Source organism: Engraulis encrasicolus, chromosome 20 (assembly GCF_034702125.1).
Source record: "Engraulis encrasicolus isolate BLACKSEA-1 chromosome 20, IST_EnEncr_1.0, whole genome shotgun sequence".
In the NCBI taxonomy this organism is placed as follows: domain Eukaryota; kingdom Metazoa; phylum Chordata; class Actinopteri; order Clupeiformes; family Engraulidae; genus Engraulis; species Engraulis encrasicolus.
In genome coordinates this window covers 9,712,083-9,727,412 of record NC_085876.1, presented here as the reverse complement: position 1 = coordinate 9,727,412, position 15,330 = coordinate 9,712,083, and the positions used below count along the sequence as shown (strand labels likewise).

Genomic DNA, 15,330 nt, shown 5'->3' with positions numbered 1-15,330 from the left:
AAGCCTGCCGTTTTAACAGCCTCTATGCAACCACCATGTTTTTTACTCGATTGTTGGTAGTTAAATATTACAGAATAATCTGGGCACTATTAAAACGGCAGTATGCATATTGAAATGTCACCCGCAAACATTGCCAAGCAGTTGTTTTTTTATCATGCTTGCCAAGGATACCCCATTAAAGTAGTTTCATGTTGGCATTATGTATTGGTTTGGTTGTTGATTTGTTTGTTTGCATTATGTATGATTCCCAAAAACTTAATTAAAAGCTTATCTGGAGCGCTGACGCCTTCTCCAGGCCAAATGCTGCTGAGCAAAAGCAAGCATATAACACTCGCTGTAAGCATTAGCATAGTTGAAACAACCCACTGTACGCTCATTTTGAAATGGAAAGATTGCAAATGTGCTATTGCTATGCTAGCTTGCTACAGCTTGCTTGTACGCAGCAGCCAATTTCTTACAGGTGGACAAGGTAAATTGCTGCATTCCATGTTCATGTGCTGTTAATTCATTGAATTCATCCCAAGCCCACTTTGTCAGGTGTGCGTTTTTGTAAGGCATGACTCATGTCCATTGGATTGGTGGTGTGGTTACTATATGTGGACAGACTGTGCAAGCAGAGATCTTGCATGACTGGTCATGTTAATGTGTTTCGCTGGAAGGGTCTCTGCCCTCCCCTGAACCTGGGTTTGTCTCCGTCTGTTTAGTGTTGCTATAGCAATGTGGGATGTGGTCCACCACCTACAAAGCATGCTAATTGGAAGGAAGATTGCACAGGTGTGACTAATTTTGTGACTAACTCCTTTCTTTCTTTCTTTCTTTCTCTGTCTTTCTTTCTTTCTTTCTTTCTTTCTTTCTTTCTTTCTTTCTTTCTTTCTTTCTTTCTTTCTTTCTTTCTTTCTTTCTTTCTTTCTTTCTTTCTTTCTTTCTTTCTTTCTTTCTTTCTTTCTTTATCTTCTTCTTCTTCTTCCTCTCTCTCTCTCTGTCTCTCTCTCTCTCTCTCAGGAGGAGTTCTGCTACCCGGTGGAGTGCCTGGCGTTGACTGTGGAGGAGGTCATGCACATCAGGCAGGTGCTGGTCAAGGCGGAGCTGGAGAAGTTCCAGCAGTACAAGGACGTCTACACCGCACTCAAGAAGGGCAAGGTCAGCATTACATTACATGACCTTATATGGTAACACTTTATAATACAGACTCGGAGAAGGATTGGCGAATGATGAATCGTTTCTGTATCATTTGCCAATCCTTCCCCGACTCTCTCACACACATGTATCAGTATCAAAAACCATTAGCAGTATATGTTAATGATTAAGTAATGGGAAATAATAAAAAGATAATGGTTAACAAATGTTTTACAAAGGGTTATCTAAGGTTTGAATAATGCTTAACAAATGCATAACTAATACTTAACAAGACTTAGCAATATTATAAAGTGTTACACATTACTTAATAATACAGTTATCTTACTTTCCTTTATACCGTTACTTTACATCACACAACAGAAGGGCAAGGTCAGCAGTATGTTACATTCTATTACACATTTTTATTACATGACAATATAGCAGTACGTTACATTATGCAGCAAAAGATGGCCAACGTCAGCATGACATTACTTTACACTACCCTGTTATATTGTATTACATTACAACACCCTCAAGAAGGGCAAGGACTGCTAGGCTCCATTACATGACAGTTAAATTACGCATTGCATTATATTACATTACGTTAACCTGTTATATTACACATTACATTATATTACATTCCGACACCCAGAAGAGGGGCGAGATGAGCTAGGGACATTACATTAACTTAAACACTACATTACACTGTCACAGGCTTCATTTCGATTCGATATCGATTTCTTAGACCAGCAATTTGATTATTTTCAATACTTAAGAATGGTCCAGGAATTGATTCAATTCGATTAGATTAAAATCATTGCTTCATTTTTTTTTTACTCTACTCTACTCTACATTGCATAATTGATTCTCTTGTAGATGAATCGATTCATTGAATCATGGGCTGTGGGATCGATGCGTCGATTCAAATCGATTCTTATTTACGCCCCTATTACACTGCACTGACTATATATGTCATGACGCGTGTTGTATCCTTTTCTGCCTGCTACAGCTGTGTTTCTCCTGTCGCACCAAGAAGTTCTCCTTCTTCACATGGTCCTACAACTGCCAATTCTGCAAAAGGTAAACAGCTGCTGGTTCCTTGCCCACAGTTCATGTTCAATATTCACAATCACAGCTCTACACACACTACCTAACAGTTAAATATGGCAAATATAGAGAGTTAAATCTACCTGTACCTAAGTTTTGTTTGAACATTTCTGAGAGTGGGACTGCTTTCTTTAATGTTGACATCAATGCTTTTATGTGAATGCAGTCTCAACACAAGACAGTACTACGCATTCAAAGCAACTCCTTAACTTTATAGTATACATATTTAGTTTAAGATGACTAACAGGGCAATTGTAAAAACATTCAAGATATCTAGGAATATTGGTCTTACAAGTTAGCAACTAGCAGGCTACACACACAGAAGCTCGCTCTCTCCCTCTCCCTCTCCCTCTCCCTCTCTCTCTCTCTCTCTCTCTGCCTCTCTGTCTCTCTGTCTCTGTCTCTGTCTCTGTCTCTGTCTCTCTCTCTCTCTCTCTCTCTCTCTCTCTCTCTCTCTCTCTCTCTCTCTCTCTCTCTCTCTCCCTCTCTCCCTCTCTCCCTCTCTCCCTCTCTCCCTCAGCAAGCATGCATTGGCAGTGACCGTTTCTAAGAATGTTGTCCCTACAAGTTAAGTCTGTATTTAGGACTAGGACTAGACGACAGCAGGGTAAATGTCTTGGAACAAAAGCAGCCACTGCTGCTGGATGTCAGTAAACAAAACGAGGTGGAGTTTCTCTCACGGTAGCACACAGAAGAGGTAGCTCAGATATTTCTGGAGAAAGAGGTGACTTGTTAACGTCGTGACTAATTGTGCTTTTGTTTGTATTGTTCTCCTTCTCCTGCCCCACCTTCCTTCACCCACAGGCCTGTGTGCTCCCAGTGCTGTAAGAAGGTAAGCCTTACTGTACATTTCATAACCATTACCTTGCTGTGGCCTGCCTTACCCTGCCCACTTTTGTCAATTTGACAGCCTTAATAATTAGTCATGGCGACATGCAAATGTGGTAATGGCTTCATGTTGTCTCACACACTTGATCTATATATAGTGTGCATATTTCACATACTATCCACCAGAGACGGGTCACGTGTTATTGATGTTATGAAAAGGCATGAGAAGGATGGAGCTTATACCACATCAACCCACAGGCCACTAGTCATGAACTGCTGGTATGGCCTTCATGGAAAAAAGAACATTCTTTTTAGATGATGGGGATTTGGATAGGTTTGGCTGCTGTTCCCTTGGAAATAGCAAACTCATACAGTACCGGTGCATGCATGAATAGGTGCATCTTCTCCATTTTGCATTATCAGTCAGGCTTTCCCCCAGCGCTTTCTTATCAAGGCGGCCGCCTTGACTAAACCCCACCCCCGCCTTGGCTACGTTCCCCAAAAAAAAAAAAAAAAAAAATTGCGTCCGAGGGCAAAAAAAAAAAAAAAAAAAACTTGTAATGCATGTTCAAGCGCAGGCACTAGGACAACATCGGTTGGACTAAATTGTGACACCTAGTGGTCGGATTTATTACTACGCCATGTGTGTCCATCCTCGAGGCCATATTTTGAAACAATTTTAATTTTCAATTCAATGGTTCAGCGAGAGATTCCAGACGTTGCCATATCGTCGGTGGAATAACTGAGAAGGTAAGTTGTAATTCTTGGGTTGCAGTTACGTCAGAATGCCCCTTCACTGGAGCGTGCGAATTTGAAATGGTGGACAACCCTGGCTTGGAGCCATTGAAACCCATTCAAAAGTACATTTTTTCGATGTTCGACAGAATATTTTTAAGACACACCATGGGTCTTGTTTAAAAGCTGAGAACCTCAGCTTTCCATACCTGAAAACGGTATTTTCCTAGCATCTACCAATCCGAAGGTAGCCTACTTTAAGTGCGGGGTTATTTTTCTAAAGATAGCTTTTGTTTCCTTGGAAGCGGACGCGGTTTATGTGTTACTCACAATGATACAGTAACTCAGCTCATATGGTGGACAGGAAGCTCCTTGACAACGTAAACATGGACATGAGCGACTACTGCAAGCGGTTGGACCCGGCATGTAGGGAGAGATACTTGGCGATTGTGAATTGAGGCATTTTGGAAGGGGAAAACACAGTGTTGACCACCGTTTAAGGTTCGCGGCGTAAATAGCACATCACGCAAACTGCGTCCGTTTCCAAGGAAACAAAACGCTGTCTTTAGAAAAGTAACCCTGGACTTAAAGTAGGCTACCTTCGGATTGGTAGATGCTAGGAAAATACCGTTTTCAGGTATGGAAAGCTGGGGTTCTCAGCTTTTAAACAAGACCCATGGTGTGTCTTAAGGTCTAATTAAAAATATTCTGTCGAACATCGAAAAAATGTACTTTTGAATGGGTTTCAATGGCTCTGTCGTGCCGAAAAGTGAGTGCCTGCCAGAACACGAGTGCCCTCATTGAAACCAATGACATTTTTTGAGAGAAAATTATACACATTTTTGCAGAATGAATTACATAATTTATGAACTAAAATATGCTTCTGAAACATTACTCGTCCTCCACTTAATATGAGCTATTTGAATGAAACTGTAACATTTGTTATGACAATTCTTCGATTCTTTTATGGAAATAATACTGAAATTGTAACCAGTTCTTTGTAATACTTCCAGAAGGAATGTAGATTCTTTATTGATAGGCTTGCCATCTTAAATTGTGTCGGATTTATCTGCAAAAATGGGTAACAAATGTCTGAAAAATTGGTCATTGGTTTCCATTGGTTTCAATGAGGGCACTCGTATTCTGGCAGGCACTCAGCTCCAAGCGAGGGTTGTCCACCAGCAGTTGTAGATCGCCACCAGGGGCAGCACTATGACGTCAACTGCAACCCAAGAATTGCAGCTGCTCATCTAAACGCTGTATTTACACTGTTATTGTGAATTTTAATTATATTATATATATAATTAAATAAAACCCCCGAAACAGTATTCGTGCCGTGCGTGACATCAAACCCCGCCAACACCTCCCCCCGCGTGACATCGCGAGTGGCGCCCCCCCTACACCCACCCCCCCCCCCCCCCCCCCGCCACGCCGCCCCCCAGGGACAGACTCGAAGTCTCACCACCTTGACTAACCAATTTTCTGGGGGAAACACTGTCAGTCATGGTAAAACTGGCCGCAAAACGTACCTTTCCTTGGTCAGATCAGTAAATATTAGCTTATTACGCAGTAAATATTCATGACATCACATGTGTAAATGGGCAGCATACGGTACATTTAGAAAATAAACGACTAAAGTTTCATATTTTAAACCTCTCGATTTCTAAACCTCCGCCATCATCACGCCACAGTTTAACAAAGTCATTCCCCTCCCTCCATTGTACTTCAGATGCGGCTGCCGTCCAAGCCCTATGCCACCCTGCCCATCTACTCCCTGGGCTCGCCAGCCTTGCCCAAGGCCTCAGAGGAGGGCGCAGCGGCAGCAGCGGCGCCACAACCTACCCAGCCACAGAAGACCAGCCGCAGGGGCAGCAGCTTCCGCAGGTAAGAACCGTATTGAAACAAATTGCACCGCACTCGTCATTAAAAGGTGCAAAACAAAAACGAATACTGTTAGAGAAACATGTCTGCACACTTAAAGGGACAGTTTGGTCAATTTCAACATGCAGTCACCCTACCCTGGACTTGTCAGTGCCTGAGATTTTTTTTTCTTCTTCTTCAGCCGTTTCCGAGATCCTGGTCTTTGTAATGGGGGCAGCTCTTTGTTTACATTTCAAAAAAACATTTTTATTTATTCCCAAAAACATCCAAAAGGTTATAAAACATCAGCAGACAACTAGCAAACAGCAGTACCCTTTGGGAAAATATTTGGAGTTGGCCTATGTTTCATTTTTTAAAAATGTAAACAAACGCTGCCCCCATTAGAATTGCTCATATCTCGGAAAGGGCTGAGCCGAAAAATGTGGCATCACCAGGTACTGACAAGTCAAGGGTAGCGTGAGCAATACAACTGCATGTTGAAATTGACCAAACTATCCTTTTAAATCCTTTTTATTATTCTTAAAGTAGAAAAAAATATTTAATTGTGCAGATATTTTTCTTCTGCATGTAAGACCGGTAAAATAAAAAGTAATGGTTATATTGTTGATAAGTAATTGGGCCACTGTGGCCTAATGGTTAAAGGGAATAGTCCACTATTTTTTTCTGATTTTCACATATTTGCAGTATTTCCAAGCATTATTTATGTTTTTATTTTTTTGTGGTTTCATTGCTTAGTTTAACAGTATAGCCAAATTAAGCGTAGCATGCAAGTCTATGGGAACAAACAACGTATCTCAATTACTTTAAAATGAATGGTAAATTCACCAAAGTGCAAAACAACTAATTTTAATCCCGTCCTGTGATCACTTGTGGGTTGATGGTAATGTTCCCATTTACTTCCAGTGATTATGCTAAGCTATGCTAATAATTCTGATCCAATAAATCTAAGTACTGAAAACACTGAGAAGAAAATGATACGCACATTCATGAATAATGCTTGGAAATACTGCAAATATGTGAAAATCAAAAATGGGTGGTGTGTTCCTTTAAGGAGATGAGCTTTAGATCATTCCAGTCCCATTTCCTACCTCACTCCATGGCTGAGGTGCCCTTGAGCAAGGCACCTAACCCCATACTGCTTCAGGGACTGTAACCCATACCCTGTACTTAAAAAAAATCTGTAAGTGGCTTTGGATAAAAGCGGTAGGTAAATGGAATATAATGTAATGTAATGCAATAACAATCAACGATGGCATTAATTGCAAAAGGAACTAAAAGCAATAGTAGTAATAATATGGCATCAAACAAGTAATTGAATATCGCTTCTAACCCCCTCCATTCAAATGCATTCTATTCAATCCATTCTAATCTATTTTATAGTTTCTAGTCTAACCTTTTCCTATATCTATGTTCTAATCCTGTGTTTCTCAACCTTTTTTGTCTTGCTTACCCCCTAATCCTTTTTTCATTCCATGAGTACCCCCTCACCCATGCTCTTTATCCCTATGTCACTATGCTCCATACATTTTCTTAATTTTTCCACGTACCCCCTGCAGTGTGTTCGTGTACCCCTAGTGGTACACGTACCCCTGGTTGGGAATCACTGTTCTAATCCATTGTTTTCCATGTCATTGTGATATATTCTATATTTCAAATTCTATATTTCCCCATTGTAGATACTCATTTTAACCCATTGCGCGTTCCACCACTGTTGCAGGCTGAAGCGTGGGGACTCGACCTCCTCGTCCAAGGACAAGGACGAGATGGAGCTGCCCAAGCAGCTGACGGAGGACTGGGCCACCATGGACGTCTGCATCGACTGCAAGAAGTTCATCCACGACATCATCTCCTCCAGCAAGCGCAGCCTGTCGCTGGCCACCAAGCGCGCCCGCCTGAAGCGCAAGACCCAGTCCTTCTACCTGGCCTCCTCACCTAAAGGGGGCGACGACTTCCGGCCCACCGAGCGGACTATCAACGAGGTGTGACGGGAGAGAGAGAAGCCTTCCTCCCCGCTGACACTGCCTCGCTTTAACGCTTCCTGGACAGACACACACACACACATACAGTACACGCACGCATACAGTACACACATGCAAGTTACGACAGCAACACACACTGGTGGCCAATGTAGACTTAACCCACTGTATGTATTATTCTGGGTGGTGGGGGGCTGGACTGGATCGCTTCCTCAGGATCGATGTTTCAAGTCTTCAAGCCTGCTCTCCTACTTTCTACTTTCTATTTCCTGTTTGCGTCACCCACGGCAACGAATGCTCCAGCGTACACATGCTCCTGCTGGTGTTTACCGCCACCGCGATGGCCATGGAATGTTGCGTTTCGAAAGGCGTGGACAGAGGTTGCTTGCTCAGGAAGTAACGATGATGGGGAAAATGGCCGACCACGTCGAGAAAGACAGAAAAAAAACGTCCTTGTCTGTTACTTTTGTAAATAGTTCCACGATCCTAAACCAAGCCCTGCTCTACCACACATCCCTTTACGCCTTTCTCCCATTGCCCCCCTCTCTCTTTCTTCAAAAGGTTATAGATCCAAGTGCCAGGGCCTGTTCGGGTGGACGAGCCTGTATTTTTGATGAGATGCCCCAGTTGTTTTGAGCATGGGCCCTCATTTCTCCCACCCCTATCCCCATCCCACTCCCTACTTCTACCCTTCTATCCTTGACCCGTCCTGTCCTCTATACTTTGTTTCTTCCCTTGTTCCTACTCTGTTCAGTCCCCTTGTACGTTGTCCCCTCTACCGCTGTCCTCTAACTTCGTCCTGTCCCCAACTTTCTCCCTACTCTTATCCCTGTCCTGACCCCCCCTCTACTCGTGTCTCCTACTACTCTAGTCCCCTAGCCTTGTCCCTAGCCCCATACTATCCCCCTACCTCATCCCTACCCTTATCCTAAACCCTAACGTCCTGTCCCCCACTTTGTCCCCATTACCTTTTCCCCTACTTTGTTTACCCGGCTCCCTGCCCTGTCACGTCCCCTGTACTGTGTGTCCCCCTCCTACGGTTGTCCCTACTGTGTCCAGTCTCTAGCCCCGTCCTGTTCCCTTGTACTCTGTCTCAGGTAAATTCTGGTTTGGAAAGAGGCCAAAGCTTGATGATGATGAGGAGGATTGCGTTGCTCTTCCCCAAACGTCCCTTAAAAAACCAGCCCATGCCCAGCGCACCGCTTCCATCCATGCATGAGGGGTGGAGGTGCCAGGCAACACTGACTGACATGAATGATATGAACTGATGAATTTGGGGTGTTTGTTTGTAAAAGAATGACTGGAAGGGATGGTGGGTGGTTAAAAGAGGGAGGTTTTTTCTAAAGGAGAGAGAGGATGGTGATGAAATAGGATGTTTTTTCTAAAGTTATGAGAGTATGATGGTAAATCGGGAGGTTTTTTTTGCAGTTTTAAAGTGGAAATGGGCAGTGAGGAGGAAAATAAGGAGAAAGATTGTGTAGGTGATGGAGTGACTTTAATCTGCACTATGCCTGAGAATGTATGTATGCATCTGTTCATTTTGTTTTGACAACAGGGACCATTTTGATGGTAACTAGTAGTGTGTGTGCGTGAGTGTACATAACTCTGGTCAGGACCTTAAACTGTACAGACAAGACTCTAAGTTACACCGCCTCTTCATCTCCGCTCCTCTCCTTTCCCCCCCTCTCCAGGGAGGTTGGCATATTGGAGCATATGCTCAGTAAGACCGAATAGTCAGGCCGGTCAGGTATTCCGGCTCCATGACGCCTAACCTCATTCTCCTCCCACAAATGTTCATGTATGACCAAATACTACTCGAAAAAACAAAATCTGTCTTATTTTGATTATTGCTGCTTGATTTATTGTGTTATTTCAGAAAAATGTTTTAAGGATGCACGTTCATCACAGATTTCAGTAGCTGAATTGTTATTATGACGTCATCCAGATGTGTGTATATTATATCGTTTTTGTTTTTTTGTTTTGTTTTTTTAAAGGAGTGTCATTTAAGATGATGACAAGTTCATGTTATCTTTTTTTTTAAAGACAGGTTTTCTGTCGGTTCTTTGACACGTTTTTGTCTTTTACTGGTTTCTTATCCTGGTGCCAAATGTTCTCTTCACATAATGAATGGTATTGGTTCTGGGGGCTGTTTTGTACATAGCACTTACTTAAGTTATAAAAGTGGACTTTTTTTTAGGGGTTCATCCTTCATGTCTTTTAAGACACTGGAGATCACGATCACTTGATATTGATCTGATCATCTAACATGACATTTTGAATTACTATAGTAATAATGAAGTGTATTATCGAAATGATTTGTGTCAATGTTCATGACCATAATTGACTTTTATTTTGTTACCATTAATGCACTTCTGACTGAAGAATCATACAGCACTTCCAGGAACATGCATTATGTCAACTTTTTAAAAAAATATATTATATATTGTCATATAGTTTTTCTTTTTTTAAAATGTATATTTTGAGGTCAACCTGGTAAACAGTGCCATGAAATGGATTCAAATTTAGTTATCCGCCCCCCACCCACCCCTTCTGCTCGACTCCTCTCTATTCTCACAGGGTAAAAAAGGCTTTGCTCAAACCACAGTGGGCAAACGCTGAAGCGTTTTACATTTTAAGGTCCAAATTAAACCATTTCTTTTAAAAAATATATTGCCTGTAAATTGTAATTTCTCATCAAGTGAGCGCTAGAATGAGGTTGAAAATGTTTGAAAATTCACATTGACTTGTAACGAGTAATTCATGTGCATGATGAAACAATGTGGCTGTCATTTCCCCCCCTCCTTTTTTAAATTGGGAAAAATACAATAAAATATTGAGTAGTGATTAAATTTGAAATATGTTTGTGTCTGTTCTCTTTTTTTAATATAATTTGCTGAGTTAATTTAGTTCGTGTTCTACTCAAGCTTGATATTGGAAGTGAAGAATTCAGCATTGAAATGGTCACTACACTTTAGGCACTCTGCAAACTTTTCTGCATCATGGCATCAGCGATTAGCCTACCTTACACCTTACTGAATTGAACTGACCCTGTTGTATAAATTGGTTACTTCACATTGGGTAGCAATATAACTGAAAAATAGGCTATGTAACACAAGTTAAGTCATTAATCTTACTTTGGTGTTGTAGGTTCAACAGATGCTGTAGCCTATACACTTATACTTAGCATACTGTGTCTGTATAGCCTATTGTTGAAAATGTTAGTTTTCAAAGTGGGTGTAGGCCGAGTCATTTACACTGGGCATTGAGCACTGTAACACTGGATTGGGATTTGTGTTATTAATCATCAGTATTGCATGATGATGCATTGATATTCTTATGTTGATATACTCAAATGTAAATAATGTTCAGAGTTAACTGACTGCAGTGGCGGAACAATAGCACACGGGGCCCCAGGGCAAGACACTTGTAGGGCCCCCTATACAGCTTGCCAAGCTCACAGTAGGGCCCCCACCACCAATACAGGAGGGCCCTGGGCCCAGGGGCAAGTGCCCTGCTCGCCCCCCCTATAGCGCCGCCCCTGGCTGACTGTATTTACAGGAGAGAGGTGCTTGTCTGTAGTTCCAAGGAAGAACCGTGGGTGAGGAAAGCTTGCCACCTAGTGTCTAAATTGACCCACTGCAGCGCTTGTAATTAAAAAATGGGGCAAGACTGTTTTGTGTGCCTTAAGTGATGTTAATGTTTTTCTTCTTTTTTTTTAATAGGTCTCAATTTATCTCTTTGGTGAATAGGACTCAATTCCTGAATTGATATTAAAAAGTATCATCACCAATTTGTAAACATTTTTAATCACCTGTTCTAAAGTTTCAATGATTTCAATAAAATGTATTTAACAATTAGATTTAATCTGGAGCCCATCAGCAGTACTTCTCCTTTCTGTGCTCCTCAAAGCAAGCAACCGCCTGGCTAGCCCTGCAATGGCTGTAAAATTATATGGCATTGACCCAGTCGCTATAAACATTAAGGACTTCATAGTCTTTTTAAGACACTCTCTCTCTCTCTCTCTCTCTCTCTCTCTCTCTCTCTCTCTCTCTCTCTCTCTCTCTCTCTCTGCCTCTGCCTGACCACATCACTTGTCTGTTTATCAAGATACTAAATCCCAAATTGCTCCTGGTGGCAGTGTGATAGCAGCCTCTACCATTGTGTGAATGGGTGAATGTGTGACTTCTGTGAAGTGTGAAGTGCTCAAAGGTGTAGAAAAGTATCTACTATGTATAGGTGTTTTCGTTTACAAACAATTGATGTTGTGAGGAGGGGCAAGATACTGGCAGCCAACCATGTGAGCTCATTTTTTGACCGACAGTGGTTTCCAACAATCAGAGGTTGAACAGTGCGCAGCTAGGGTTTACAAACATGAAACCCATGTACTGTATATGAATGTGGTTCATTTAGCATCAATGAATACGCCTACAGCACCACCCAGCATAAACACACCCCTGGGGCCTCATATACTAAGGTGGAGGTTATGTATATGGATATTTTTAAAAACGAATGGCTTTGGCCTCTCATTAACACGTAAACAGAGTTTTAGAATGTGCATTTCAAAACGATTTTTAAAATATTCAATTTAGAGCCTATAACGCAATGGAATGGAGTTTATTTTTATCCACGTCATTTTTACACGTGCACGGATAATAAAGTATCTGCATTGAAAAGTACTGGTGTACGTGTAACCAGCACCATGACTTGCATGGATTTCCTACGGAATCTTTGCAGATGTGACCATCTGAAAAGATACATCAGCAATAGGCCTACACATGCACATTTTTCATGTTTCATCAGGTCTGAACTATTGTGAGAGAAGCTACAGTATATAAAGTACATGCATACATACAGGAGCTTTTTTGCGTGTTAGCAAGATTTGAGGCCCCTATCAGTATTTTTTTTAGGGTAAGGACAGACAAACTGGATTGAGAAAGTAAAAGTCCTGCCAGATATTTCTTCTGGGGCCCTGCACTCCTCCATGGAGTCACAAGGTTCCAGACGTTTTGAGGGGTTAGCGAAGATGTTAGAGGGCCTTTGTTGGTGGTGGTTCAGGGTTTGTCCTGAAAATACAGTAGTCAAAAGTGATTTTTTTTTGTAATTTAAATGTTTATTGATATTTATTTTTTCTTAAAGCAGAAGTATTGTACACACAAAGAAAAAAAAAAAAAACAAAGAACCAAAGCAAACCAGGGGAGTTATATAAAAATAATAAATATTTCCATTTCCTTTCCATTTTAAACATTGTGTTAAAATTCCACTTTTAGTGGTGTACAAAATCTCAGGACATAAATATAACCAATAATGGAGTCTTCTTTGTAGTGCAGAGGCTTATACTTCAGGGCTCCCTTGGCTCTTGGGCCCCTGGCCCGGTAGGCCTGTACAATTATCCGTACAGTTATCATACAGTATACTTGCTTCTGCCTGTGCTGCTAATACAGGTGATTTCACCAATTAGCTCATCAACCTGGCTGGAGGGGTGTGGTAATTAGGATCGGCTGGTGAACTGAATTGATAGGAGAAAATACATGGGTTCTCAATTTTTGTTTTCCCTTGGCTGCGCGACCCTGGCTGTGCACAACTCAACCTCTGATTATTGGAAACCGCTGTTGGTTAAAAAATTAGCTCACATGGTAGGCTGCCAGTGTCTTGCCCCTCCTCACAACACTGTGTTTCTAAACAAAAAAAACATGTTTATGTGGCTGGGTTTTTACCAAAGAACATAGATTGGATCACTGGATGGAAAATGCACTGGCCACGGTGTAGTACGAGGCAGAGCATGACACGGGAGTGGATTTTCACTCCCGTCCCATCCCGGTCCCAGAAAAAAAATCCCATCCCGTCCCGTCCCGGAGTGGAGTAAAAGAAACAAATCCCATCCCGTTCTGAAAAGAATGTCTCCCAATCCTGCCCACTCCCACTCAAAATCAATCCCACTCCCGTTTTATAGTTTTTTTTATGAAAAAATAAGCAAGCATTTCCGCTCTCATTCATTTTTATTCCCGCTCCTGCCCGCTCCCTTTCATCTTTATTCCCGCTCCTGCCCGCTTCTGTTCATCTTTAAAATTTTGACTCCCATCCCGCGGGAATCCCGCAGGACACGCGGGACCCACGGGAATTCCTGAAAAATGTCATCCTCGTACTACGAGGGTGTAGCTTAAAGGCACGGTGCCCATGGTCAGTGGGTGCGACGCCATGACAGATAAAAAATTGTGACTCCAAAAAATCCGGAAACTCAGTGTTCAGTTTGTGGCCAGATTAACTGCAGCTCTTGGTCAGCAGCAAAGAAACTCAACAGAAGAACAATCTCTCGGGGGAAATGCATTGGCCACGGTGTAGTACGGGGGCGTTGCCTGAGGACACGAGTGGATGGAAAATTAACTCCCTTGCGCATGGTCATTGGTCAGTGGGTGCGATGGATAACATTTCCTTACTCCCTTGCGCATGGTCAGTGGGGGCGACACCATGATGGATAATTTGTGGCCAAATTAACTGCAGCTGTTGTTCAGCAGTAATTGCTGGGGGTAATGAAGGACAGCTGACAAACATTCACGCTGTCCTATGACCTGTTCCACACTCCGACCCTCGCGGAAGTGTCATTGCATGCTTCCCTGATGCTTCCAATACTGACCATAGAAGAAGAATACAATTTCCGTACTCCCCTCGCCATCATTTCGTACTACGCTGTTATGACGTGAGTAAGCCCTCTTGTCTCAAGTCTCTTTGGTCAGCAGTAATTGCGGGGGCTAATTAAGGACAGCTGACAAACATTCACAGTGTCCCATGACTGTTTCGCTTCCGCACTCCATCCCTGGTGGTAGTTCTAGTGGCATTGCACTTTACCATGCCTCCAGCAGGCTAATGACAGTAGAAGAAATGTGACTCCCATTGTGGGCAAGCCATACTACACTGTTATGACGTCAGTAAACCCTCCTATCTTAAGTCTCCTTGGTTTTTACCAAGGAGACTTTAGTGATAGGATGGCTTACTTATGTCATCAGGGCATAATACGGCATGGTCGCGAGGGGAGTCACTTTCTTCTATGGTGACAATGACAATAGATTAGAAACTGACAAGAAAAATCTGACTTGACTTGATCGGTTGTGTTTAGTCCACAAGAGGGCAGAGTAGAGCTGTGTTGCTGAGACACCAGCCCTCCAAAGTACAACATGCATTTTAAATGCTCATATCTGGTTTTGCACATCATATCACACATGTACCAAATAGATTTATTGCAAAGCGAACTAAAGCTAGGATCTTTAAAATGGATATCGGTTCATTTTTTCCACTATCTTAGAAGTCAAATTAAAGACACATTTGCTTAGAGAAATGATCTCACGTTTGTTAAATTAGTTATGGAAAGAGTTATGGAAAATAAACCTGTGCTATATGCATCAACATTTATTTGGTTGGGAATACGTGAATAGCAGTTGATGATGTCAGTGTGTGAAGCATGTGGTTAGGCCCTTACAGCTGGATATCACTGGGCAAATTGAAAGTATTGATCCATTTCACTGGCTCGCACCACCACCACCACCTGTTGGGATGCACGCCTGGGGAGAAAATCCATTACTCTCACCCTCTGTGTGTGTGTGTGTGTGTGTGTGTGTGTGTGTGTGTGTGTGTGTGTGTGTGTGTGTGTGTGTGTGTGTGTGTGTGTGTGTGTGTGTGTGTGTGGGGCTTTGTA

General features: G+C 42.2%; 1 protein-coding gene across 3 annotated transcripts in view; it reads left to right on the top strand.

The window, feature by feature from the left end:
• Window positions 1-10,499, top strand: part of spire1a (spire-type actin nucleation factor 1a) — an 82,058-nt gene extending 71,559 nt beyond the window's left edge. For all 3 annotated transcript variants that reach the window (XM_063185373.1, XM_063185372.1, XM_063185371.1), the window contains 5 exons: window positions 1,003-1,140; window positions 2,126-2,196; window positions 3,028-3,055; window positions 5,516-5,670; window positions 7,385-10,499. In XM_063185373.1, the coding sequence (XP_063041443.1) occupies window positions 1,003-1,140; window positions 2,126-2,196; window positions 3,028-3,055; window positions 5,516-5,670; window positions 7,385-7,652 (660 nt within the window). In that variant the 3' untranslated portion in view covers window positions 7,653-10,499. The remainder of the gene's footprint in view (window positions 1-1,002; window positions 1,141-2,125; window positions 2,197-3,027; window positions 3,056-5,515; window positions 5,671-7,384) is intronic.
• The last annotated feature ends 4,831 nt before the right edge of the window (window positions 10,500-15,330 follow it).